The sequence below is a fragment of the Triturus cristatus genome, chromosome 2_2 (genome assembly GCF_964204655.1).
Source record: "Triturus cristatus chromosome 2_2, aTriCri1.1, whole genome shotgun sequence".
NCBI lineage: Eukaryota > Metazoa > Chordata > Amphibia > Caudata > Salamandridae > Triturus > Triturus cristatus.
In genome coordinates this window covers 174316694-174343503 of record NC_140582.1, presented here as the reverse complement: position 1 = coordinate 174343503, position 26810 = coordinate 174316694, and the positions used below count along the sequence as shown (strand labels likewise).

The window sequence follows — 26810 nt, the reverse complement described above, 5'->3', positions numbered from 1 at the left end:
TGCAAAACTGAATCAGTGCATGCACAATTTGAATGCTTAAGCTCATCGGTCACTGATGAATCAGTTTCAGTTATTAGCCAGACCTCTTCACATTGCCTAAGCTTGTTTCTATTGTTGAGGGCATCACACTGCAAACGGCTCTTGGCCTTCCACAATAGGGAATGATTCGAGCCATCTGACTTAAAGTTGACAATTACTCCTGGGAGTGTCTGGTTAAGCAACAACCAATTACTTTTTAGTCAATCATGAGCACTGACCTACTGTTACATAATTTAAGGATAGCATTAAAGCCCTTCAATTTTCCGAGGGTTGGCATGCCTGTGGTTTAAACAAATATATATTTAAAAAATAAAATGTTTTATTATATTTTTTGCAAACAAAAGAAAACAAACCATAGCAAAATCGGTTACAGTCATGCTGTGTTGTACATTAGTAAGCCATACATCAAACAGTACATCTTTATAGCCAAGGCAGCCTTTTGAGAGATCAACTTTAAAATGCCCACATAGTCGTATCGTGGTTCCGTGGGGTTTCTTTCTCCCCTAGATGCTAGGGACCCTTTACCTGTCATTGAGCCTGAGAGGAGCATCCCTCTGGTATCCAACTAATCATCTCCCACCACAACATCAAAGCCATAATATTTCCTCCATTTGCCCAATATCCTGTGGAATTTCTTAGAGCACCCCCTTGCCTTGTAGGTGGCCCTTTCAGCTGCCATATACATGTCCATCTCTGCTCTCCATTCTCGGAGTAATGGAGCGTTTAGGTTCCCCAATTTCTCGCTACATCCCTTTTTGCCACTACCAGTGCTAATGTAGTTAAGAGGATTGGCGACCGTCCACGTCTCCCGGAATTCCCAACAATATAAATTTAGGGTCCAAGGGTAACAACTTCTAGTACATTGCTCAGTTCCTGCAATATTCTCCCCCAATAGGCCTGTATTCTAGTGCACTCCCAAATGGTGTGGTAAAAGTCGCCCTCCCCATGTCCACATCTCTGGCAGTTAGGTTCACTTGCTCGTCCCATTTTGTGTAGTCTGGCTCGGTCACAATAGGCTCTGTGGAGTATTTTGTAGTGAATGAGGCGAAGGAGTGATTTAATTGCCACCTCTCTATGGTGCATCAAGGCTGCCTCCCAATCTATAGTTTCGAGTGTGCCCCAATTTCCTTCCCAGGTAGCTCGCAACTTGCCCAGTCTATCTGGTGTGTTATTATTTAGGGTCCGGTATGCGAGTGATACAGCCTTGGTAAGAGTATGTTTCCTGGAGCAGTCTCCCCTCCAATGGCGCCTAATCCAGCAGTGGGGAATCGTCTAAGTTCTCTGCTTGCCACACGTGTCTAATTTGAGCGTATTTGAGGAACTGGGAGGTCTGGAGTGCAAAGTCTTGATGTAGGGTATGGAAGCTTTTGAGTTTACCTTTGTCCATGATAGCTATCTCCACCATAGGAGATAGCTATGTCATCGCAACCTCCAAATCCTCTCAACTTCTGTGTTCCTTTTAGCCAGGTGCAGTGCCATAGGGGCGTCTGTTTAGTAAGTTTTGGATCCCACCCCATTGCCTTCATTGCTCTCCCCCACGCCTCTATCGTAGCTTGGGTGGCCGGGAGAAGTCTTCCCTTGCCTCTGCCTCCGTATAGATAGTGCAGACAGGTACGTCTGGCCATAGTTTCCCTCTCTAATCTGTAGGTGGTATGATCCCCCAGTGCATGTATCCATTCATTCACTGGGGTTAGTTGTTCCGCCCAGTAGTAGGCCTCTATGTCAGGAAGCAATATCCCTCCATTATATTGATTGCGTTGTAAGGTACATAGTGCAATTCTGGATTATTTCCCCAGCTACAGGAGTGAGCGTAGCTCAGCCTCTATTTCTCGGAAGGTTAATCAAGGTAGGGGGTAAGTACGTGTTTTGTATTGCATACAGAAATCAGGGCAGAGTAATCATTTTAAACATAGTGGCCCGGCCTAGAGTGGTAAGTGGAAGCGATTTCCATCCCTGCGCATCTTCTGTAAAATGTGCGAGTTTAATGTTTTTCCGGTAGCAAAGGTCCCCATCAGTGGTGAGATAAATGCCCAGGTAGGTAAACCCGCTGTGGTCTATCTGGAGAGCCCCGGGGAGTGTGGGCCATGTGGTCAAGTTGCCTGGACTATATATCACTGACTTGTGCCAATTTATTGTATACCCAGAGTTGTGCCCGTATCTATCTATAGTGTGAAACAGGGTAGGAATCGTGGTAGTCTGGTGCGTGATATATAAAAGTATGTCGTTCACATACAGGGAGATCTTTTCTTCCAAAGTATCGTCTGGATTGAAGCAAAACCCCTGTATCTCAGAATGTTGTCGGACCGCATAAGCCAGAGTCTCTATTGTGAGAGCAAAGAGTAATGGGGGCAGAGGGACAGAGGGCAGCCCTGTCTGGTACCTCGTCTGATGGGAAAGTCTCCGGAGTTCTTACCATTTAGCCTAACCCTAGCCCTGGGATCTTTATACAGGAGTCCCACACATTTCAGAAAGTTGGGACCTATACCAAATGTAATCAGGGTGGCCTCGAGAAACCGCCAGTGGACTGCGAATGCCTTTTCTGCGTCCAGTGACAGGAGTAGGTGGGGGTTGTCACGGTCCTTAACCTCCATCATCTAGTTGCGGGTCCTACACAGATTCAGTCTGGTCGCCCGGCTGGGCAAGAATCCAGACTGGTCCTGTAGAACCAGGGTAGTTATTACTTGGCGGAGTCTCGTGGCAAGGATAGTAGCCAGTATCTTCACCTCCGTATTGAGTAGGGATATTGGACGGTAGGATTCCCACTTATTTTGGGCTTTCCCTGGTTTATGAATAGGGATGATTGTGGCCATATGTAGATCTAATGGGAGGACTCCCTCCTGACATGCTTCTTGAAAGAGATTTAAAAGGTGGGGACTAAAGAGATCTGTACATCTCTTGCAGAGTTCTGCTGGTTGGCCGTTTGGTCCTGGGGTCTTACCTGGATGCAGTTGGGCTATAACCAATTTAAGTTCTTCGATCGTAATGTCAGAGTCTAGCCCCTCCCTATTGGCCTCTTCCAATAATGGGGTATGTATCTCCGCTAAGTAATCTGTGATGTCAGGGGTCGGACACAGGGGGCGGTCGTCAGAGGTTTTTGTAGTAGGATGCGAAGGTCTGCACTATCTGCTTGTCGTTTGTCTGTGATATCCCTTGAGGATCTATAATGCTTACTACCCATCGGGCCTCTACTTCCTTTCGGCTAAGCCATGCCAGGAGCTTACCCGATTTGTCTCCAACATCCTAGCGTTTATGTAAGGTCGCCTGGGCCTGTGCCTTTGCCGCCTGGGTAGCCAGGGCCTTGTATTAATGTTGTGCGTCCGTCAGCTGTCTTAGTATCTGGGGGTCTGTCTGCATGATATTTCGTCTCTCTAGGCTTAGGATCTGAGCTCCTAGTTTGGTTAACTCTTCCTGATCTTTTCTCCTCTCCCATGATACTCTGTTTTGTGCACTGTCTCGCAGGACCATTTTATACGTTTCCCAGAGTACTACCCCTGATTGCACAGATCCTAAGTTTTCGTGAAAGAACATTTTTGAGTCAGCTCTAATGCCCTTGAGCACGGTCACATTCTGCAAGTCCCATGCAGACAATCTCCAACTCATGTGTCTCGCTCAGTTCCATTCTCCTATACGTACATATAGAAGGGAATTATCTGACAAACATCTGGCCATCTACTCCGCCTCGTGTATGTCCTGTATTTCACCACTCGGGAGGAACACATAGTCCAATCACGAGTAGACCCTATGCGCGCCTGCGTAGTATGAGTATTGCCATATCCCTGGATGCAGGTGTCGCCAGACATCTACTAGACCCAGTGTCTCAGCAAAGCGTGCCAGTTGTGGGGTAGAGGGCGTCTAGGTATGATCCCCTGTACGATCGATGGGTGTGTGCATCACGTCATTTTTGTGTGTCGAACCCAGTGTCTCTAGTAATATTTCTGTCACTTTGTTTAGCGTCCTAGTTTGTAGTTTTGGCGGGGCATAAAATAACATTCCTCCTGTCCCATTTCCCCGTCACCCCAACAAATGTGCCTTGGGGGTCTAGCCACGTGCGTGCCACACTGAAGGGGGGCGACCTCTTAATCAGGATTGCTACTCCTCTAGAGCCGGAGGTGTACCCCGCATGGGCCAAGACGGTATATGCCCCCCTCGCTATGAATTCACATTTTGTGCCTTTGAGATGGTTTTCCTGCAGCATCACCATATCCGGTGGGAAAAATAAATATTTTTCATATAGAAATATGCAAGGTAGATCGATATACCTTCTGGTACGAGCGCCAGAGAGGTAAAGTCACATTTAAGAAGCATTTTACAAATTTAGAAATAAATAAAGAGGGATTGCTCATTGAAGAGAATTTGATAATTAGGAACCCAGGTACTTTCTATTTGAAATCAACTTGCAGTAATATTTCTTTGTTCCCTGATCTCAATCTGCATAAAATGGTTTTAAGTAGGCTGGCTGCCATTAATCCAGGGAATTCGGAGGGTGATGACAGGAATGGCAATGCTTAATAAAATAAAGTGCCTAGGTTTAATAAAATGCAAATTCCCTACATTACATTTATTACCCAATTGCCAATATTATTTAGGTGAGTGCATTTCCCACTTGGAGCTTTCGATCATTAAATGTCAGGCTTTTAGTTGACCAGCAGCAGCACCGTTACTTTCTCAAATGAACTTTCTTTGGTAAGACCACCAACCTGGGAAACATCTCATGTGTTTGAATGTTGTTTTATTGTTAAGGTAATATTTGTTTGGTTTCAACCTTGTAGTGGTTATGAATTTTAAACTTATATTTGTAGATTAATACATTTTGTTCAAGGGTGTCTATGCGCATTAAGCAAACTAATAATTAAAACCAGTTCGCACATAGGGTGCAACAGCAGTCAATAAATTGATAAGATAAAAGCACCCAACAGGACCACCTATCTGAACACTGGTAATCTTCTTATAAAACAAGTTACTGCGCAAAGGAACTTGTGGCTATTAAAACCCAGTCAGCCACACGATATTTAGAAAAACGAAATGGATATAGTAAGGTTTCAATATGGAGAAAAGTAACTATGAAGTGGGTAGTATAAAGATAATAGGTTAAATATGTTTTGTCCAATATGTTTATTTCCTATACACTCCTGCACCACACCACATAGCATCTCCTTAACATATAGCCTTAACAAAGCACATTGACAAAACTAGATAAAAACCAATCCTCAAATATTACAAAGAAATATATACATGTTTTGCAAAATGTACTTAAGGGCTTATCAGTTTTCTCACCTTGCTCCAAATCTGGGGTAGCGGGGCGGTTCTCAAACCGATCTTTTTCGCCAGCTGAGGACATAGACTCTTTGCTGTCATTAGACTTATCATAACGAAACCGGTCCAGGTTAAATAGACTCATTGTGTTTTCGGCACAGGAATGAATTCAGACTACACACCAATAATAAATGCCGGGCCTGGGGAGGAGCAGAACATTACAATGAGTAAAACAACAACTACTTTCCGATAGCAACAAAGAGACTAGCAAGGACATAAGAAATGTATACAGAGGTCTCCGATTAGTTCTTTCTGAACCAAGGTCAGGTGGTCAATAAACGTCTTAAACAACAATGCACTTCTGTATTCATCACTCCATGAACCCTTATCTGCATGCAACCTTTCTACTAAGCAGTGTTATTCAACATAAGACCACGAGGGCCGGATCCATGACTACTTCTCAGGAGAACCTCATGCCTGTCTAAGTGATACCTCTTTAGATCCACTGCATGCAAGTTAATCCCATGTGGATAACCTGAGCATTTGGCCCAGTCAGCCTACTTCGCCATTCACTCTGTACTGAAATAGCGAACAAACATCTCTGCGTCACTAGAGAAGAGTTGCCCACTTTGCTGAGTGACACGCCTCCTTTTATAGGTTCTGGTGGCATTAAAATTGATATAAGCTCAACAGTCACTTACCTTTCTTTCCTCCTGAACCATTCAAATTGGTTTTTACTACTGATGTCGCTAAGGCTATTAACAACCCTCTCAGTATTGTAATTTAGAAATTATGGTGACTTCTTTACTAATTTTCATGTTGAAGGCTAACAGCCTAACAATGCTCGTGACATTTTATGCAGCGCAGTGGAACCAAACGTTTGGCAGATATGAGGGCTATGGTGCAGTCTTGTAAAAGCTTGCACATGACAAACCTGTGTGCTTCGTGGAGATAAAACATTGGAATTTTTTTCTCGTCATTGATTAAAATTTCTTCATAAGTAAGGAGAGCTTATTTATTTAACCACTATATTTTTTAAACAATGTTTGCAGAGCTATTCAAAGCACATCCGGTGCAGTATTCTATTTTCAAATGCAACAGGCCTATATTAAGGATTGCCCGAATATCCTCAGGCATGGAAGAAAGCTTGAGTAATGTTCAAGTTTGAAACACAAGTCCCCTCAGAAAGTGGAAGGCTTTAAACCAAGACAACGCTGATCTCTTCCCCAAAGCAATGCTGAAGTGCACAGAAATAATGTAATTAGGGAAAAGCACCCCAACAGCCACACCTTCGGCAACAAAGTAATGCTTTCAAAAGCCATTTCCATAGCACCATGGACACTCGTTTAGAACTGTGGGAGGGAAGGGTGGTGATGGGTAAAGAAACTAAAAGTCAGTAGTGTTAACTGTCAGCAGCCTTGGAAGAAAACAAGACTCAGAACTTACTCTCTTTGAACTTTCAGCTGCCTACAACACTTTAGACTAGGACACACTATTAACCAAACGCAAGCAATTGACTTGGATCATCAATCCAACCTTGGAATGGATTTAGTCCTTCCTCCCCAGCTGCCATCAAATCTAAATTGGATCCACTGAATCATTACAACAGTGCCACATGCCATCCTGGCCATCAGTGCTCTTCCACATCTACATGGCGCCGGTGTTGCAGGTTCTAGAACTGTGCTGGGAGAACCTCCAAACTTATTTGGATAACACTCGAATGCACTTTCACCAAGGAAAATAAATAACATAGGAAAAGCACATCCATGCGTCGGGATCGTGTATCTTTCTCAATCCGAGATTACTGTGTTTCTATATGCAAAGACAAACATCTTTAGCATGGAAGGACAAGACCACACCTCATGGCCATCTGAGTAACCCACCAACCTAGAAGCGTCACAGTTTTCTGTACTTAAATTCTAGAACCTTGGTGTCATTTGAATCCAATCCCATACAATGGAAGCAATCTACAACTCCCCTTATCGAGGGAATTCTTCACTCCTTCCTGAGCGCAAAAAAGCAGTGGATCAGAGAAAGGCCTTGTGATGACACCCTTAGACTCCTTAAATATTGTTTATCATAGCTTTGCACAGAAACTCAAACTGGCTCCAGAATCAAACAAACATGTGACCAAAGTGACACATACAAACAGCCTTTAAAAACACTACACTGGTTTCCAATACAATAAATTGGGGCACAAGGCCAGGACACCTGCAAATATCAACCACCCGCTTTGGGCATAATAAACTTGTGATAAGAAAAGGCAAACAAACTTTTATTTATCCTTCAGAAGGAAAAAATATGGAGACCACATCCTGTGTTCCTAAGGACGTAAACGGTGGAACTCACTGACCTCAAGATTACTACAACCTTAGCAGGAAAGTCCTGTTCATTCAACTCAACTCCTCACCTACAAGGACAGTAACTGAAGTATAAAGGAAGAGGCTCCTCCTTTCACTGACTGAACTCTAACTCCCGCAGTCTGCATCTCACTGCGTGCTCCAGAATAATTGGAACGTGACAGATACTACTACAACTTAAGTAACCATAATTGAGGGCATGCAATCAATCCACTTCGCAGAAGTTAATTGTACTAAGTAATAAATGTTTGCCAATACCTAGAAATCCTATTGCCAGTAAATGCTATGTGCAAAGAAAAAGACCCACAAACAAATTAGGTAGCACATCACATGTGTATGTGCTCAAGGAAAGCATTTCCATCCATATGAAAACAAGACACACAAATAGTAGTCATGGGTAAGGTGAAGAAAAGCATCCACAGTGTTCATGAGCACCATTTAATCTTAATTCATCAACGTCACAGAGGAACTTCACAATAGTTCTCCTATTCAAAGCCAAAATGTATTCCAATCAAACGTTTTGCTTGATCTGATGATCAGTACTTTGATATCTCAAAGGCATGTCCATTCAATACAAAATAGAAGGAATTGTTGTCAAGAAATGAAACCCCTGTCCATCAAGGGACGCCTGGCCTGGGAATTGCGCGCCACTATGGGGAGTACGGCCTCCGTCCAGGCCAACAAGATGGACAAATATGCGGTACCACGGCAGCTTGTGGTGGAAGGTGGAGAGCGTGATAAAGCCATAACCACGGAAGAACCGTCCCTCAGTTTCATAATGGCAGCAATACAAACTGTAGGAACTAACCTAGAAACAAAAATTGATACGGTCACGATCGAAATGAACCTTATGCGGGCAGATATGCGGAAAACGTCTGAAAGGGTCACTGCCACGGAAGGAAATCTAGGGGAGCTGCATACTCTATGGTCTCCAAATAGAACTATACAAACATATGGCGGAGAAGATAGCCCCATATATGCTAAAATTGTTTGAAGCGAGTCGTGACATAGGAACACTTCCTACAAATCAACGTCTGGCAACGACTGTGGCCATTCACAAGCCGGGTAAGCTGGCGGAGGAATGCACATCGTATCGACCGATCTCAATCAACACGGAATGGAAAATCTTAGCAAAATCTTTGGCACTTAGGCTAACCCCCCATCTCGTCAAACTGGTCCACCCGGAACAATCGGGCTTTATGTCTGGCGGAACACAGCTTGTAACCTCAGGCATCTTCATGGCGTACTGGGTCGAAAACACACAATACAGGAAGACGCCGCTGTCCTTTCACTAGTCGCAAGAATGGCCTTTGACTCGGTGGAATGGGCCTTCCTATTTGCGGTCCTTCAACACTTAGGGTTCGGGCCGAAGTTCTGCTCCTGGATACATCTACTCTACACCGACCTGGTGGCACATGTAATCGCTAATGGACAAATTTCACGGGAGATCACCCTTGGTAGGGGGACGCGGTAGGGCTGCCCATTGTCACCCTTATTGCTCACGCTGGTCCTGGAACCACTGGCGGACTGGAGAAGGTGGGATCCCATGGTCTGAGGTCTGAAATGGAGAGAGGGGTGGGAAGATTGTATCTCCCTCTACACGGATGATGTTCTATTATACATCGCCTCACCCACGCGATCCCTCCAAGCATTTCTCAATATCTGCGCAGTGTTTGGTTCGGTATCTGGGTATGCCATTAATTGGGATAAGTCAGTATTATACATACTCCACGGTCGACCCCAGTGTCTCCCACAGGGCTGCAGGGTTCGGATAGTCACAGATAGTTTCAAATATCTTGGCATACATGTCCCATCAGATCCAGATACGTTTATAACACCTAACTTGCAATCCCCTCTGCAAAGACTGAAATGCAACAGCAAGCATTGGAGAGCACTGCCACTTACCCTACTGGGTAGAGCAGCACTTTTTAAAATGATGGCCCTACCCAGATTTCTATATGCCCTACACAAGACACCCTATCCAGTTCCCGACTCATACTTTACAGCAGTAAATTCGGAGGTCACTGCTCTCCTATGGGACGGCAAACCGGCAAGAGTGGCAGCGAATAAACTAGTGCAAAGCTGGTATGATGGCGGGATAGCCCTACCGGACATCAAGGCGTACTATTGGGCTTCTCAACTCACAGTTATCAATCAATGGCTTCATATACCCGACAGAGACACTGCCTATCGCCTGGACAAAATGGCCCTGGGGACGGGGGTGTCAATAGGGAGCTCTACAACAAACGGAAAGCCTGTGACCTCATGGGCCCAACGGCACACATATATATATGGCACACGGTAAATGAGCACCTGGGCTGGTCAGACAGACTGACACAACACACTCCACTGTGGGACACTGGCAAATTAGGGACATTGGGAATGAGTAAAGGTTTTCAAAAATGGGATCTGATAGGCATCTCCCGGTTGGGGACCTATGGCGCAGTGGAGAGGTCGTCAGCTTTGCATAGCTACAAGGACATTTCACGATGGCTCAGGGCAAACAATTCCGATATATGCAAATTAAGCATACGCTAGCTGCAGCCCTCCCAACAGCAGAAACTCTCCCTGAATCATCACCTTTATAGGGACAGATTGCTTACCGACTATCTACACAAAAAAGCGACCTCACTAACCTATAAAAAAATCATTAATAACCGGACAGACCTACTTAGGGAGCTCTGGCAGTCAGCGGTTGGAGACATGGATGACCACGACTGGCATGAGGCGATTGCATCACCTAAGGAGGTGGCAATCTCCTCTAGACTGAGATTGGTACCGTTTAAAATACTACACAGAACCTACTACACAGAGGCAATATTGCACAAGATGGGAAGAACTCCTGACCTATGCTGCCTACGCCTCTGGCGCCGTAGGTACCTTTTATCACACCCTGTGGGAATGCACAAAGCTTACACCATACTGGGAGGCAGTGATAGACACCATCACGGAGGTTACCGAGAAACATGTTCCGACTGAGCCCAAATGCTGCCTCCTCAACGTCTGGGGCCCAACAGACCTTAACCACGCGGAACGTCAATGGGCAACAACAGGCATGCTGATAGCCAAGCGAAACATAGCGCAAAAATGGGGAGTAGGAAGAGTACCGACTGTAATGAACTGGTGTAGAGATATGGATATGGTCATGGTAGCGGAGAAGGCCACATTTATCAACAGAAAATGCCCAAAGAAATGGGGAAAGGTTTGGGGTAAATGGAATGTATATAGAGGGGACATCTGTACAGCTCCAGAGCTGGGTCGTAAATCGGATGAGGACATGTGATACTACCAAAGTCATATATATGTTATGGATCATGTTGGAAAGGTATACTGATTGACTAAGTGTTCGACAGCATTATCAAAACTATGTACGCAGATCTTTGTTGTTTCAATAAAAGGTATTTATTAAAAAAAATAAAAAGAAATGAAACACCAAAAGACATCAGATCAGTCACATTTGCAATAATTGGTGGTGCAGGTGGAATCCCACAAATGGCAGATGTGTCCTGTTAGCTCTCCTGACCTGTGGCCTGATCAGCCCTTAAAGTTAAGTAAGGTCAATGGTGGAAATATTGGCAACAAAATGTAAAGGATATTGGAAAGAGATAAAGAGCTGTATCTGAAGATCCAAGCAAAACACCCACATCAGCACTGGAGTTGTGATGCATATAGATTTGGATCAGTCATTGGGCCATCCTAGAGAGCAGCAGCTGGCTGACATACAGAAACAATGTCACAGTGTGGGAGAAAAAGCATCCATGTATTATATAGTTTGGAGTCAATTGAATGTGTAGAGTTAAGATTAACTGCAGAAACAATTAATATTGAGGAAAATTATCGGTGACATCGGTTTTAAAGAAAAAAACAGGTTATTCTTCAATTACCCAGTGATAGTGTATTTTATCTATTAAAATGAATGACTTGGACAATTTTCTTCTTTTTAAAAACTCACAAATGAAGATTGTCCAATTTCTGCACTTTACGAACTGAAGAAAGATCTTTGGATTATTTTAAGGAATTTCGATCAGAAGGCAATATGTCATCTAAATAAAAATAATGATTATGTACAAACACCAATGGACTTATTAAAATATGCAAAGCTGAAAAAGCACAAATTATTAGAAAAATGGTAATGGAGGAACTTATGGAGCTGTAAAGAATATGTATACATGTTTGGGAAAAACACCAATTGTTCCGGCTATATACTATTTTTTGCTACATAAAATTTGTAAGTATGGAAAAAAAATCCCTTTGTTAAAACTATTATCTCTGAGATCAGCTTACTGTCAGCGTTTTTCTGAAAACATGGAGAAATACTTGCTACAGAGTATTGGAATAATCATATGGCAAAGACATTAGGGATTTTCATGAACAGATTATATGGTATAACATGAGAGAACCATTTTGTATTGGCAACATTGGATAGCAAAAGCCTATACATAATTAAAGACTAGCACAACATAATTCTTGCATAGAAAAAATCACCTCTGTCTAGTCAGCAAGTTATTTGGACCATGCCGAGAGGATTTTGGAATTTATTAATGTGTCTTGGATTCTGTACCAAGTGTGGGGAACTGTGATGATGGCCTAGTTCACTCCCTCTTAAGGCAACCTTTTTATGAGGTTTTATGAGAGGGATCATGCCTGGAACAAGTCTCAGTCACCTGGGTTAAACTCAATCATACTAGGAGTGCATTTTATTGATCATCTACTTTTCGCATCAGGTGGCCGTTATCCAAGCTAGTTTTGTATCATGGATCTTTTAACAATAACTATCTCAAAGCAGCACTCTCTTTGGAGCATAGTAAGTAAATTTTATGATAAGCTTAGAATAATAACTGAACTCACATTAGACAATACATCTTTCAGAGACATTGTGGCATCTTAAAATCAGATAAGTATATTATCAAACATATTGAACATCATCCACAAATAACAAATATAGACAAGCTAAACCACTACAGAACCTATTGAGCCCAATTGACACCACCAGATTGACAAAAGAAATCTGTGAATGAAACTGGCTACCTACTGTCCCAAATGGCTCGTACATGTAAATGGCTGCATAAGCTGCAAACTTGTATTATATGGACAAAGCAACTCACTTAAATAAAACACAACTTAAATATCAAATTCAGACTTTTTGAATTGCAAATCTAAATTTTGTGGTTATGTTTTACAGTGTGTTTCGAAAATTATTTAGGTTGCTCCATTAGGATTTAAAGGGCACATCTTTAAAAATAAGGAAGCCAAATATCCATTGGCACCTTTTTTCAATTCAGTAATTATTTAGAACAAGGGGGAACTGTCAAAATGTGGGGTGTCTAACACAAAGCCAAAGGACTAAGGGGGGTGATAAGGAGACAATGCAAAAGAAAAGAGGCCTGGTGGATTGACAAGTTAGATACAGTTAGACATGAATTGAATTTGGAACACAAATATTGCCATTTAGTTTAGGCTACCATCTTACTGTTCTCATATGGGCTAACAGATCACAGAAACAGATTCTCTTTCTTTCTATGATCCCTCCTATATTACCATATAATTTGCTAAACGCCAGGTCCCCAAACTCCAATTGAAATAAAATTCTTTTAATGTAATAAAAACACTTTCATGTAGGTTAACACAAACTATTCAACTGTACATAGCTATAGTGCAAGTGTAATGATGCCTCTACCCGATGGTGGAGAGAGCTCAAATCCGACCTGATCAGCCACACAACAGGAGGAGGTTAGTACTGAATAATATTTATTTATGAAATTAGAAAAATTAATTGCGCTAATTAAAAGTAAATCTAATTGAAGAAACATAATCCACTCCTGTTAGACCAATTTATTTTGGGTGCAAATTGTTGGTTTTGCCACCAAAGAGAAAGTAAATATATTTAGCTGAAGGCTAAACATTTATGTGGGCATCTTTAGCAGAACCCGGTGTGAAAATGAATTGAGTAGTCAATGCTGTATCGAGTTTGAAGCCCACTTTACCCATAAAATAGTTGGTGCATGGTACAATTAAAATACAGTTTTTAGTGCTTATTACTGTGTCTGCAGAGAGAAACCAAGAGATGGCTCATATATTTCAAGGTGGTGTCTAATTAATTGCGCATGGCGCTATAGTGAGATTTGGTGCAGAGATAGAGACGCTGGTATTGTAATGAGTTTGAATCCTGTTATATACTAAGCATAACTTTTCCCTAAGTAGAAATAAAATTAAACTTTCAGTGAAAACCATTGGTACGTGAAAATAGATTCCTTATGGTAGTGATCTGCTTTTTTATTTTTTTAAATACTGTTACACAAGGGTCCAAAAACAACTATAGTTAGAAATATACTAAGACAAATAACAATTGTATATGTTAGTTAGAAATGGTAAATGTTATTTGTTTGGTTAAGGGACTGCTTTTTAATTTAAAAAATAAATAAATTAATAAGGGTGTTTACAAACTTTTTAAAAAAATTAAATCACAAGATGATTAGTTAATACGTTGATTAACTAATAACTAAAGGAGGAGGCTATAAATACGGCAAACCAGGAGAGGACTGGTACTCTGTTGGGAGAGGTAGCCTTGCAAAGTTTGGCTGAGTTTTTCGGAATAGAAGACAAGCTGGTTGTAATTGTACATTTTTATGGTGATTCTGTAACCATGCTGATAATTATCATGAAATAGTGGAGTGCGGTAGTCACAGAAAATTCAGGTTTTTGAGAAATGATAATGAAGAAATATCGATTTCTTCTACTTTACAGTGCATAATTGTGATGAAGTAAATTTGTTTAATACATTTTATGATAATAGCCCCATTTCAAAGTAATATTTGAAAGAATACAATTCAGCTAAGGTCATTTTTCACGTGAAGTGGTATGGATTATAGAGGATAAACTTAAAAGAAGGGCGAGTGGCTAATGCTAAAAACCTGGGAGAGATGTTCTCATATTAATTGCAATTGTAGGGCAATGCTGTCAGTGCAGATATACATTTTCTCTCTACACACGGTTGCATTTGTTTTCACCAAGATGTTGAAGATAATGTTTATATTTGGAACATTTATATGAGGACTATAATTTCAAGATCATTTGATTGCATCAAATGAGGACATCAGTGTACAAATTTGAATTAGTGATAGCAGTATATTATTTACATAATTAATTACATTTTCGGGTTACTCCTAACCAAAATTAGCTTATGGGTTCAGGTCAGGTATGAAAATAATTATATTTTATAGAAAAGGTCGCAATTTCCGTAAATTTAGGCAGATTCTGATGTACATTAAGGCTTGCATGACTTGTGCGAAATTGGCATAGAAAACGTATTCGAAATTGATGGCAGTTAAAACATGCAGAATTGCCGAAATTGCGAATACATTGTGATTTATGCCTCCCTCGCTTAAGTTATGCAACCCATTATGAATTTTTCTTTACCAAACGTGTTTAATTGTTTCACAGAGATATAAATCTCCTTTGAAATGTATGTCACACTACCTCGATGTCTATATTCATACGGCTATCTTGAATCTGCCGTACTTTCACCTCCTTGTCCCCCGGGGGCACGCGATACACTATCTCTTGCGCACTAGCTCCCACAGCAAGCGCCCTCTCACGTGACCAGCCTGCCGGCTTTCACTTGTACTGGACATGCCACGCAAACCGGTTGAGAGGCTTCATTCATCCCTTCGAACTCAGCCCGACCTGCCGGATCACGACCTGGTTGTATACAACCCCATGCATTGATCGGTCCTTCCACCGCGGACTTAAGTTTCCCATGCTGCCGGTGATTTTTGCACGCCCAAGTAAGACCGCGTTACTTGACAGCTCCGGTCCGACCTCTCACTGGCTTACCGCCCCATCCTTGTTAGTAACCCCCGTCCGTGTTCCCTTTTCCTTCCTTCTTTAGACCGCAGCTCCCTACACGCCGGCCTACATTCGATTGACGTCCTACAGGTAACTCCCAAACGGGCACCTGCGTCGTTTCGACACACCGCGTCCTCACTCCTTTACCCTGACCAAATGCCCCCTCTGTTCTTGCAGCAGTTCCAGCCGAATGGATTCTCTCCCCTGGATTCTCCATCTCCCATAGTGCCATCAGGTATCCCTTAATCACTTACTTAGCGCCGTCTCGGTTTTACTCCTTTTCCTCTGGGCTCTACTCATTCTAATTACCCTTTGTTTTCCTTTCTGATTCTATACAGCACTATTCCAGAATTAAGTAACCATCGTCCTGATGATCTTGATTTAAATAGGTCGAAACGCCGTCGACTCCACAACGCCATTCACGGCCACCAAAGGGTCATTCACAAAACACAAAAAACAATTGTTTGACCCCCACAATGGATTGTTTTACTGTTTTTGCGCTGCTTCACGTTGTTCTTTAATCACTTGTGTCACTGCGCAGTTTACTCACTGCAACACTTCCAATGCACAGTTGGTTGTTATGGTTACTGCAATCTAGTTGTATCATAGTGCTACTATAACCACATGCAAATAACAACCTTTCCACTCTACCTTGGTCTCCCTCGTTCCTTTTTTCCCCCACCCCCCTCTTGTGTGATTGTTACACCTTCTACGAACAGTCCCCCCCTGAATGATATACTAGTTGAGACACTGTTTTTTTGTTATAAAGCTTACCCGGTCTCAGCTGGGTCAACAGGTTTGCTCCTGTATCTGTTTTCTTATTAACACAATAGGGCACATTATGATAACAAATGAAAATTCTGCTATTTTTAAAGACTAATAAGTAGTAAAGAATAAAAGTTTCATTATATAGGTTATAAATGGTAATAATGAAGATGGTGGAGTAATTATCATAACTGATATATGAATCAATTGTATATTTGTATTGAATTAGATCCCGAATATGTATGCTTAACAAAATCAATACCCTACTTTCTAGTGCAAATGGTATATATACTGCACCTAAGGTTACGTGTATCCACTAAAGAAACTGTACACTTGGCTTGTCTCCATTCACAAGCATGTCCTACAGCACTGAAGAACTGGTCATCTTGAGTATAATATACATTTAGTTATGTATTTATAATTTATTATACTATATTATTGCTACAAGAGAAATTTTGATTAGTTTAGTATAGCAGCTAGTGTGCATCTAGTGTGAGGTCCCCGCAATTGAAAGACACCCTCAGAGACAGGGGTTTGATAGACACTTGGCAAATTTTACACTCCAAGAACAAGAATTTTACATATTATTAATCTACATCACATATACTTCAAAATAGAAATGATTTTCATTTCAACTGAGCTATTGGAATTTGCATCAGTAGGAGCCATAGGCTTAATCGCAGTATCAGCCACACTCTACTACACGTGGAATTGAAAGTGATCAATATAATCTCAACAGATAAAAGAGTATAACTAGGAATATGCATACCATTTGGGACTATGTAGATAGTAATGACCGCAAATGTTTAGGGTAGAGTGTTTGTGAACAATGCTGGGATAAATGCAAATAACAACGTCTTGTCATTTTTGGGAAACATTGCCACAGGAACTGCAAATGTAGGCAGAATCCAGATCGTATTCAAAATTATTTTGTTACCAGGATGCAGGATAATGCAAATAACCTGACCCCGTTTACCATCCCATACCAACAGGCTCCTATGCAAAATGTGGAAACCAGGGGCATTTGCAGATGAATGCATGAAGCTCCAGTTTTAAAGCGAAATATGAGAAACAAGACGCCACACAACCCAGCGTTTCAGCAGAATCCATCTGTTCGGAATGATGAGTTACCCCAGTTTTCACCAAATGTGAATAATTCCCAATGACGGTACCTGAGGGGGAGGAGGACTGCCTGGTTGGTGCAGTGCTATTGGTAGACCAGAGTGGCCCTTATGTAGATGGTGAGGTGAATGGCCAGCCTGTATCATTCTTAAATCAATACAGGTGCTATCCGCTACTCCGTTCATTCCATCCTGCCCATCTTGGAAAAAGAAGACCAAATTATAGGAATGCAAAATTTCCTAGCTTTTGTAACAAAAAGTTTAAATTCTTTTAAGGACTAGGAAGCGAGGATTATGCTTTACTTCCTTTGCTTTATTATACAATTTCAGAAACATCATTTTAGTATCAACAAAACAATAACCAACATTCTCAGAAGCACTTGGGAGCAACAACAGTATCAACATCCAATCATATATAAACAGTCCAAATGAAGATATTTGTTTTGTTGGCGCTCCCTTTTTCTTCAGGCGAATTATGCATGCATGTTCCTCATGCGTCCTGTTTGGAATAGTCAATCTCTAAGAAGAGAGAGAACCATAAATAACTGCTGCCATATAATAACGAGCATCAAGCCTAAACAGGACAATCAGCATTGGACTTCAGCAGCGAGTGCACAGCTAATCAGCATAGGACTTTCGCACAAGGATGCAACTAACAGAAAACAAGCAGAATAAAAAATAATAACAGGGTGAGGTGGGGACGTAGCTATGATTTCTCGCAGGGTGGAATAATCTTGGACTCCTTAATAGAATTTAAACTTTTTGTTATGAAAGCTAGGAAAGTTTGCATTCTATGTCAGGACTTGAGGCGAGGATAATGCTACTTAATAACTTGCTTGCCACCAATTGAGCCTCATCCAACACCAGCTGAAGGTAGAACCTCTTAAAGGTGGAATCCAAGGACCAATCAGCTGCACTCAATGTCCTCTAAACAGGTGCCTAGGCTGAATGCCTTGAAAGCCATCACTCCTCTTGTTGAATGCGCCCCAAACTCCCTGGAGTCTATACCAGCCTATTGCATGGCCCAACGTTCCCAATGGGCAATTCTATGTCAGGACCAGAGGCTCCGATTACGCCATTCTTCCTTCGCTTTATTGAACAGCAGCAAGAGTAGACACAACTGCTTCATCATCCGTATCTCCTGTGGTATCACCGGCATCAGGATCGGGGGAAGCCATGCGTGGGGGACTGGGGATCAATTTGAGGAGTCACAGGGTCAGGGACCGGGGCCTGCGAAAGAAAAGCCTACTTCAGGCACGCAAACGCGTCCACATCCACCGCTTCACCACACTGTCTCTTAGCGGGAGCGGGCCCCTCCCTGGTAGCCTTAGGGGCCTCAGGAGGGGGCGCATATTGCGCCTTGTATTTTGCGCACTCCCGCGCAATGCGCGCCGAAAGGTGTTGTTCTAGAGACTCCATTGCCTGGTTTACAGCATTATATATGGAGTCATCAACTGCCTGGTAAAAAGAATCATCCCAAGTGAGGTACGACAGGTCATCGTCCCCTCCCTGGTACTGGACCTGGTCAGGGGTCTGCATGACTACTTTAGTCCCCAAAACCAGCAGGCAGCGTCTCAAAAATATGCCAGGAACACTAGGGTGCATAAACGCGTTATAACTATTGAAGCTGGGAGGGGGCCCAGTCGATATATGAACACAGTTCACAATTTATATGACAAAGGCCTTAGAGACACTCGCGCCCTTCACTCGCACGGGCCGTCTCCTGTGAAGGGCGGCTCTGCGCCGCAATTACGACTTCGCAGGGTGTTTTAGGAAGGCGGAATACGGACCCCCACCGGGGCGTACAACAACAATGGTGGCAATACTAGACCCCGCAGGGCGTTACAGAGGAGACCAGGGCAGAACAGGATCGAACTGGACGGGCACGCTAGCACTCTATGATTTGTGTCGGAACGCGCAGAGCGCGAGAAGCACCGCAGCGCCCTCGTGTGGTCAGAACACCACAAACCAGGAAAGAAAGTCACGTAAGGTACGCACTAGCATCCCACGACCAGGGGGGAATCCGAAAGGGAAACGGCACAAAACAACGTTTACAATACCTCCAGCCCCCGCAAAACCAATAATTGAATTAACAGCTCTAAACACTCAGCACATGTAAAACACGCAGAGAGAAAAGAATTGTGACTTATCTTGCTGCTGAGCAGCGAAGAAAGAGGAAGAAGCACTAAGGAGGCACCAAGTAGAGCTGCATAGCGGACAGTGTTGATGGACTTGGCTGAAATTGTTCTTCTACCCCAGTGTGTTCATGGGAGTAGTAGTTTATTGGTTTCATTGTGTTTAAACTTGCTGCTGTTCAATAAAGTGAAGGAAGAATGGCATAATCCTCGCCTCCGCGTCCTTAAAAGAATTGGAACTTACCCTGCACTACAGCTAGGCAAATTCCTATTGTGGGGGAAGAAACAGCCTTATGCAGTTTATGTAGTGCTTTGAAGGTATGTAGCTTGCCCGTCAGAGGAAAATCTTTAGTCATCTCCTCATAAGCCTTGAAGCACTGTACCACACACAAACTTGGGGATTTCAAGGAAAGCTGGATTAGTGAGAACCCTACTATTAGACCTAGTCCGTCAACTGACTGTAAAAGAGAGCTCCCGCTGAGGAAAATACTGTACCTGTAATATCGAGGGCCCTCACGTCCGAGACCAATCTGCAGGACACCAGACATAGAAATCCTGGTCAATTTTGACAAAAGCTCTTTCCGTGCCAGAAACCTGTTAGGTTACTAGGCCAGTGCAGCATGTGGGTCGGCACGACTGCTTCCTGTCCGCTGCCCTACCGTCTTCTCGCTCTGTGGTTTGCTTCACTTGGAACCCACTTGAGGGCCCGGCCAGAGACTAAAGGAGCCCCCAGGAAGCTGTACACCTTGCTGACCCCTCAACCCCCCGAAAAACAACCTAGGGGGAGGTATGAGGCAGAGGGGGAGAAGGTGACCAGGCCGGGCTGGGTTTGGACAGGCATTTAATGGATTACATCGGACTCAAGGGTCTACAAGGAATCTAAGGACCATCTGCTCGGACAGCTCGGCCATTTCTACCAACTATTCCTCCAGCAGCTGAAGTCCAAGCAGCAAGTCCGTCCAGATCCTCAGTAAGCCACACAGCAATTTTCAAAGGCAACAAACTAAACAACCAGGTAGGTTCAATTATGCCACAGTAATATAGCCAGCCCGCCAGCGCTCAACAGCTCGCAAAACATTGAGGAAGGGCAGCTAGGACACCATTCATAACCCAATCCAAAACAGTAAAATCCCTGCGACAGCTAAACAGTCCTCCCATCCTCCCACAGGGGCGATCTGCTTGCTTGTCTCCAGGAAAAAGTCTGGGGGTCATTGGGTGTGGAATAGCAGGGGGCCAAACCTGGTGGGACGCCTAAGAAAACTAGGTGTAAACAAGAAGACTTCGCCTAAACTCCAGCCTCCAATTCGGGACCTGACAACTGCCCCATGCCCCTTCTCCCCTACATATTTAAGACCGGGACAAGGGCACCACCAGCTTGCTAGCGACCAGGCCAAACCAGAGATCCAAATCCATCTCTGAGGGCACGCCATCACACGCAGAAGCATCTGGGGGGCCAACGATCAACTCAAAGACATATGATTTGCACAGCTGGGTGCGGTTCCGGGACTTGACCTTTATAGAGCGCATCCCTGGTACCATCAGCGAGGATGTAGAGCGCCCAAAAGACAATGCCATCGACGCTGCCTCACCCATAAAAAATGCAAGGCACACCCTCAATGAGCCTTCCAACACAGAGAAAACAATGCAACAAGGAAGTCTTCAAATGCCAACTGCCACGGCCTTAGCAGCACTGGGTGGCATCAGCCCGCTCGACATCTCAAAACTGATCTCCCACACTTTGCGCACAGAAAATAAATCTACAAAGGGAGTTTCATCAAGATCAAACCTCACACATGGCAAATGAGAGTTCATGTATCAATTTAGACTCCGTCTAGGAGCCAGAAGCAAGTTACTCGCTGCATAGATCACCTTCGTTACTACCATTCGAGCTTTCATGCACTCAAGATAATTTGCTAAAATCAGTCAACTCCTCCTTGTCAGCAGCCATAAATGCTCTAACATGGCAATCGGAGAAATTGGAATTAAAGATGGAAACCATACAATTAATGGCACTCACAATGGCTGACATGGCCAAGAAATTTGATAGCATCGCGGCAGCCAATAGCAGTCCAATCCCTTCATCTGAATGCCGATGACCTGAGATAGTAGACAAACTTGCATCCCTCCCCCAGGGTACTTACCTCATTGGTGGAGGAGCTAAAATCAAAATCTGCTTTGGCTCAGAGACCTTGGGGGACAAAATAAATTAGCTTATAGACGTAAATAGAGATCGAGCCCCCGCTTCCCGTCAATTGCAGCAGCAGGCTACAATCAACGTTACCCGGCAATCCCATTCAGAATCATTTACAGGTAAAAGTAACCAAACAGCGAACTCAAACCCTCACAACCTAGGGGCTACTACCCCACAAGGGGTGCCTCAAACATCACTGCCCATGACACAGAGAGAAGAACGCCTCAAAAAGCAACAAAAACATTTAAAGCGATAACTAACGAGTACCTCTTGGCACAAATCAAGTAACACAGCAGAAAGAAAATAGTCACCAAAGAGGAATATTGATGTCAGAAACAGCCCACCACTCTTCCCCAGATTTCATAAAAATGCACATCCCGTGGCCACCTCAGAACTGGGTACCCAAACAACTCCAAAAAATACCTTGGGGCAGACATAAGCACAGGCTACCACGGGGTCTGCAAGGCACAGATATTGAGCTCCTCACAAGAGGTACAACCACTTCAGGCTTGGACTGATAAAAGCCGCAGATAGTCAACATTCAAAATCCCATACTATGGGACAAAAACGCCAAAAAACACCAACAGAGCCCGCTGGCCAGTGGTTCAAGCACGTTCACCCTAACTCAACACCTCAAGGGCCACCACCCTGCAGCCTCTCTGTTCCCCCAAGGACAAGGCACTCATTTAACTCTTCCAATAACATCACAAAAAGGCCTTGGGATAGAAACACTCAATCAAGGAAGTCTTAGCAACAGAGTAAGTCCAACAGAACAGCCCACCTGGTTCGACATAGTCCCCCGGCGCAAAGCACCCTCAAACTTGGCACAAGGGGTTAAATCAGGACATCAACAAGACCCATGAAGCATTCATGCTCATGCCCCTACAATCTCAGCCTCGCAAAGGCGCTCTTGCACAGACACTAGACTCGGACCAAATAACTCTGTTCTAGGGGATTGACAATTGTAAGACCAGCAGGAGTCCATTGTATTCCTCAAAAGGCAACATGGATGTCCTCAACAGAACAAACATCCTTAAACTTTTACACCACATTCACTCGCTGTCTCATATTACCTCCAGGGATATTGACAGGGTACAATTTGTAAGCATGGCAACGCCGCCCAGTAAGGAACAAACCATCATAACCTGGCGCGATACAAGCCTATCAGCAAGCATGCTTAAAGAAAAAGACCAGTTTGCAGAATGGGGGAAATGGACATTCAGAACATCCACAAGGAAAAGTACCCATTCCTCTTAGATGCACCTTTCAACAATATTTCGAAAATCTCGGTCCTGAAAGGGACCAGCAGAGGGGCAACTTCCCTGGAAAATGCAAACATGTACATCAAGTGTAGGGTGGATGGCCAGCATGACGGTAGGTCTGTCATACTGATCAACGTAGATAGTCCACTCTCTCTTTCACCACATTCTCCAAATTCAGAAAACTGGGGCTGGGTTGCCTACAACTTGGCAGACAAGACACAGTCTTGGACTCCCTCCGTTACAAGAGCACGGCTGAAAGCACTCAAACATTAAACATCCTCACTTGGAACGTGGCAGACATGCATAAGACCCTATAATGCCGGACAGCGATTACTCTCTTCGAAGGGGTGGACCTTGTTTGCAAGCAAGAAACTTGGGCAACTACATCCAAGTCCCTTACAGGTTATGCGGAATTCTATAAAACTGCAATCAAAACAGGTGTCATTCAGTCAGAAAAACTTTATTCGGTTTTTGTTAAAAAAAAAACATAAAAGTTATACAGATACAAATACATAAAAAACAATTGAATGCTAATACATAGTTTAAGAAAAAGAAAAAAAAAAAAAAAGATAACCAGTACTGCAAGAAGAATCAGCTAAATAAATGCCTGAGGAAACAAACTTTACACATCCATACAGATCCTAGATTTAACAGAAGCTTTTAAAAACCCTACTATAAAAAGTATACAGTCCTGTTTCAACAGTTGCACAAACACAAGAGCCAGCCGGACTTGTCTAAAATTCAAACAGGTCTATTTGGGAGATCTTCTGGGGGCATTTCCTCATACATAAAGCATTCCTTGAAGCTGTGCTTTACGGAAATAAAAAACATCTCCGACATGGTTTTAGCTGGCATTCTGAAAAGGACTCGAGTGCGAAGAACGACCACTATCTATTCTACTGATCAGTGAATATTACAAGCCCACGGTCAAGGAGCCGCCAACAAGCTTATCGGTCTGATCAAGCAGATCGGAAACTTGATGATACAACACGCATTCAAATCATCATCCTCGAGGACCTTACCATGCACCACCTTGGGGGATTGAACGTCGACGGTAGTACAAACAACTGGGAGCACCGGGAGAATTAACACCCTCCTACAGATGTTTAACCTAGAATCCGCTAACTCCCTATCTATACTATCTATGCCGGGCATAGTCCACCCACCAACCTATAACAACCAGACAACCATTGACTATATCCTTTGAGACAGCGATTAGGGAAGCTTATGTTTATCAAAAAAGAGCACATTCTGAGCAAAAGTGACCGCGCAGCCCTTCTGTGGAAAAACAACGTATCCTTAGCCACCTAAGACCCTCAAACGGGGTGGAACCGTATAGACTTATGAAGAGAATCAAATGGGTGAAAACCACCATCTACAAATTTGACTCATGGAAATCCACATGGATTTGCTGGGCGACGAGGTCCACCGTGTCGGATATCATAGAGGAATGGGAACATCTTGCTCCAGAACTGGCCACTCTGATTCATTAAAGCTCCCTCGTACCAAAACAAGCACACAAAGAAATAGGAACGCAAGCCTCTAAGAAGCGGCTGCACCTAGCAACAGGCCCACAAATATCTTGTCTGGAATCCAAAACGTGAAGCCACTGAGGAAAAATGGATAGCAATTTTCCACCTGCTTGCACCGAACAAGGGCCAACAATTCTGGGGATATTTAAACAACCTAATCCATGGATCCTCTAACAAAGGGAATCCGATACCCGCAGGGATCTGGGAAGCACACGTGAAGTCTGTATACATCAGCGATCAGAAACTCACACATGTAAAGGGTCAATACATGTAGAGCAAACCAGAAACCGCCAAAACCAATTACTCTAGGCTTTCAGTGGAACTCAATTCCAAGCGTGGCGGCTGTCCGCACTGTTTTAACAAGCATTTGCAATGCAATAGGTCTCGCATTATAAAAGTGTGAGCAGTTGGCATTGCTAATAATAATGCAACACTAGCTATTGGCATTGTAAATGATAATGGCATTTATTTATGGGTTTGTTTTATAAAATAGATAAAAAAGGCATTGTCATGAACAATGCCAATAGCTTAAACGTTTGCAAATGCGAGACATATTGCATTGCAAATGCTTGTTTCAGTACTGCAGGCTTTTTTAAAGTTTTAGTCACTACTCAAAATGAAATCCATTTTATCAGCGTTGCCAGGGCTCTTTTATGTTTAATGCCATAAACGAAACACATTGTTCTAAGCAGATTGCTAAATAGCATCTCCAGCCCCGATCACAATGTCTCACTTCATGCTGGACAGTGGGCACCCTGTTTTCATGCAGCGCTAAGACGGGGTGAACTAATGCACAGACTGAGGTCCGTCAGCCTACGAGGCTCAAAGCATTCCTTGCAACAGTCCGCTGTGTCAAGTTATTGCCATGTGTACAGCACACACTCTGCAACAGCAAGTGGTTTCAAAGTTGGGGGTGACTTCCCAAACTTTCCCCGAGGTGTTCGTGTTTGGTGACAGCGTATTTATGCGGACAGCCCCAAAAACGTTTGTGTTTGTCTGTTTGTGTGCGGGGTTGTGTGCGGCGTTGCATGTGTGTGGTTGCATGTGTGTGGTTGCGTGTGTGTGGTTGCGTGTGTGTGGTTGCGTGTGTGTGGTTGCGTGTGTGTGGTTGCGTGTGTGTGGTTGCGTGTGTGTGGTTGCGTGTGTGTGGTTGCGTGTGTGTGGTTGCGTGTGTGTGGTTGCGTGTGTGTGGTTGCGTGTGTGTGGTTGCGTGTGTGTGGTTGCGTGTGTGTGGTTGCGTGTGTGGTTGCGTGTGTGGTTGCGTGTGTGGTTGCGTGTGTGGTTGCGTGTGTGGTTGCGTGTGTGGTTGCGTGTGTGGTTGCGTGTGTGGTTGCGTGTGTGTGTGGTTGCGTGTGTGTGTGGTTGCGTGTGTGTGTGTGTGGTTGCGTGTGTGTGGTTGCGTGTGTGTGTGTGGTTGTGTGTGTGTGGTTGCGTGTGTGTGGTTGTGTGTGTGTGGTTGCGTGTGTGTGGTTGTGTGTGTGTGGTTGTGTGTGTGTACGCTTGCAGCACACCCCTGATAACCAGCTGCTGAAACTTGCTCTTGGTTCATGGTAGGAGCCTCAACTGGGTGAGTGTGCATGCCTATGATGGGGAGCATTGGCACGGAGGAAAATATCACTGGAACAAAATACACATTGCAGCAAAGGGTGTCCCACGCTAATGGGAAGGTCTCCCGTATTTATAGCATGTGAAACTAAGCAATTGCAAATGAGCACAGATCCTGGAGTAGAGGTTCGGTGACAACCCCACCTAACAGGTTTATTACTCTCCAAACACATCAAGTCTCCAGCTGTGTCAATGCTGCAACACTCTGAATGCCGTTTGTACATTTAGAAACCAATGTTAATTCGGTTACTTATTGGCCTATTACCCCTGATGCTTGATCATCAGAGGGTGCTGAACGGCGAGAAACCTAGTGTTTACGGCTAATAGCCAAAGAATCACACGTGAAGGCATGACACACATCAGCTTGCACAGACATGCCAGTGTATGTGTGGATGAAACGCATCTGCGATTTCCATCGTGACTACGCATGAAGCAAGAATGTGTAGGCGTTAGTAAAGCAAACAAATCTAATAGCACCAACAGGCGTTTAAATAATACCCTTTATTATCCTACTCAACAGCATAATAGTTAATGCGAGGCATTTTTATATTTTTGTAAACGATGCCAGGGGCTTAAATAAATACATGTTGTTATACGCCAAAACAGGCAAAGGGTGTATAGCACTGTGTTTGCCCGTTGCGCTGCAAGTGTGGTCGACTTAGCCAATGGAGTGGTTTTTTGGGGGTAGGGGGGGGGTCCCTT

At 43.6% G+C, this 26810-nt stretch overlaps 1 protein-coding gene across 3 annotated transcripts in view; it reads right to left on the bottom strand.

The window, feature by feature from the left end:
- Nucleotides 1-26810, bottom strand: part of SMARCAD1 (SNF2 related chromatin remodeling ATPase with DExD box 1) — a 683175-nt gene that overhangs the window by 594643 nt on the left and 61722 nt on the right. For all 3 annotated transcript variants that reach the window (XM_085641145.1, XM_085641146.1, XM_085641147.1), the window contains one exon: nt 5314-5492. In XM_085641145.1, coding sequence (XP_085497271.1) covers nt 5314-5437 — 124 coding nt within the window. In that variant the 5' untranslated portion in view covers nt 5438-5492. The remainder of the gene's footprint in view (nt 1-5313; nt 5493-26810) is intronic.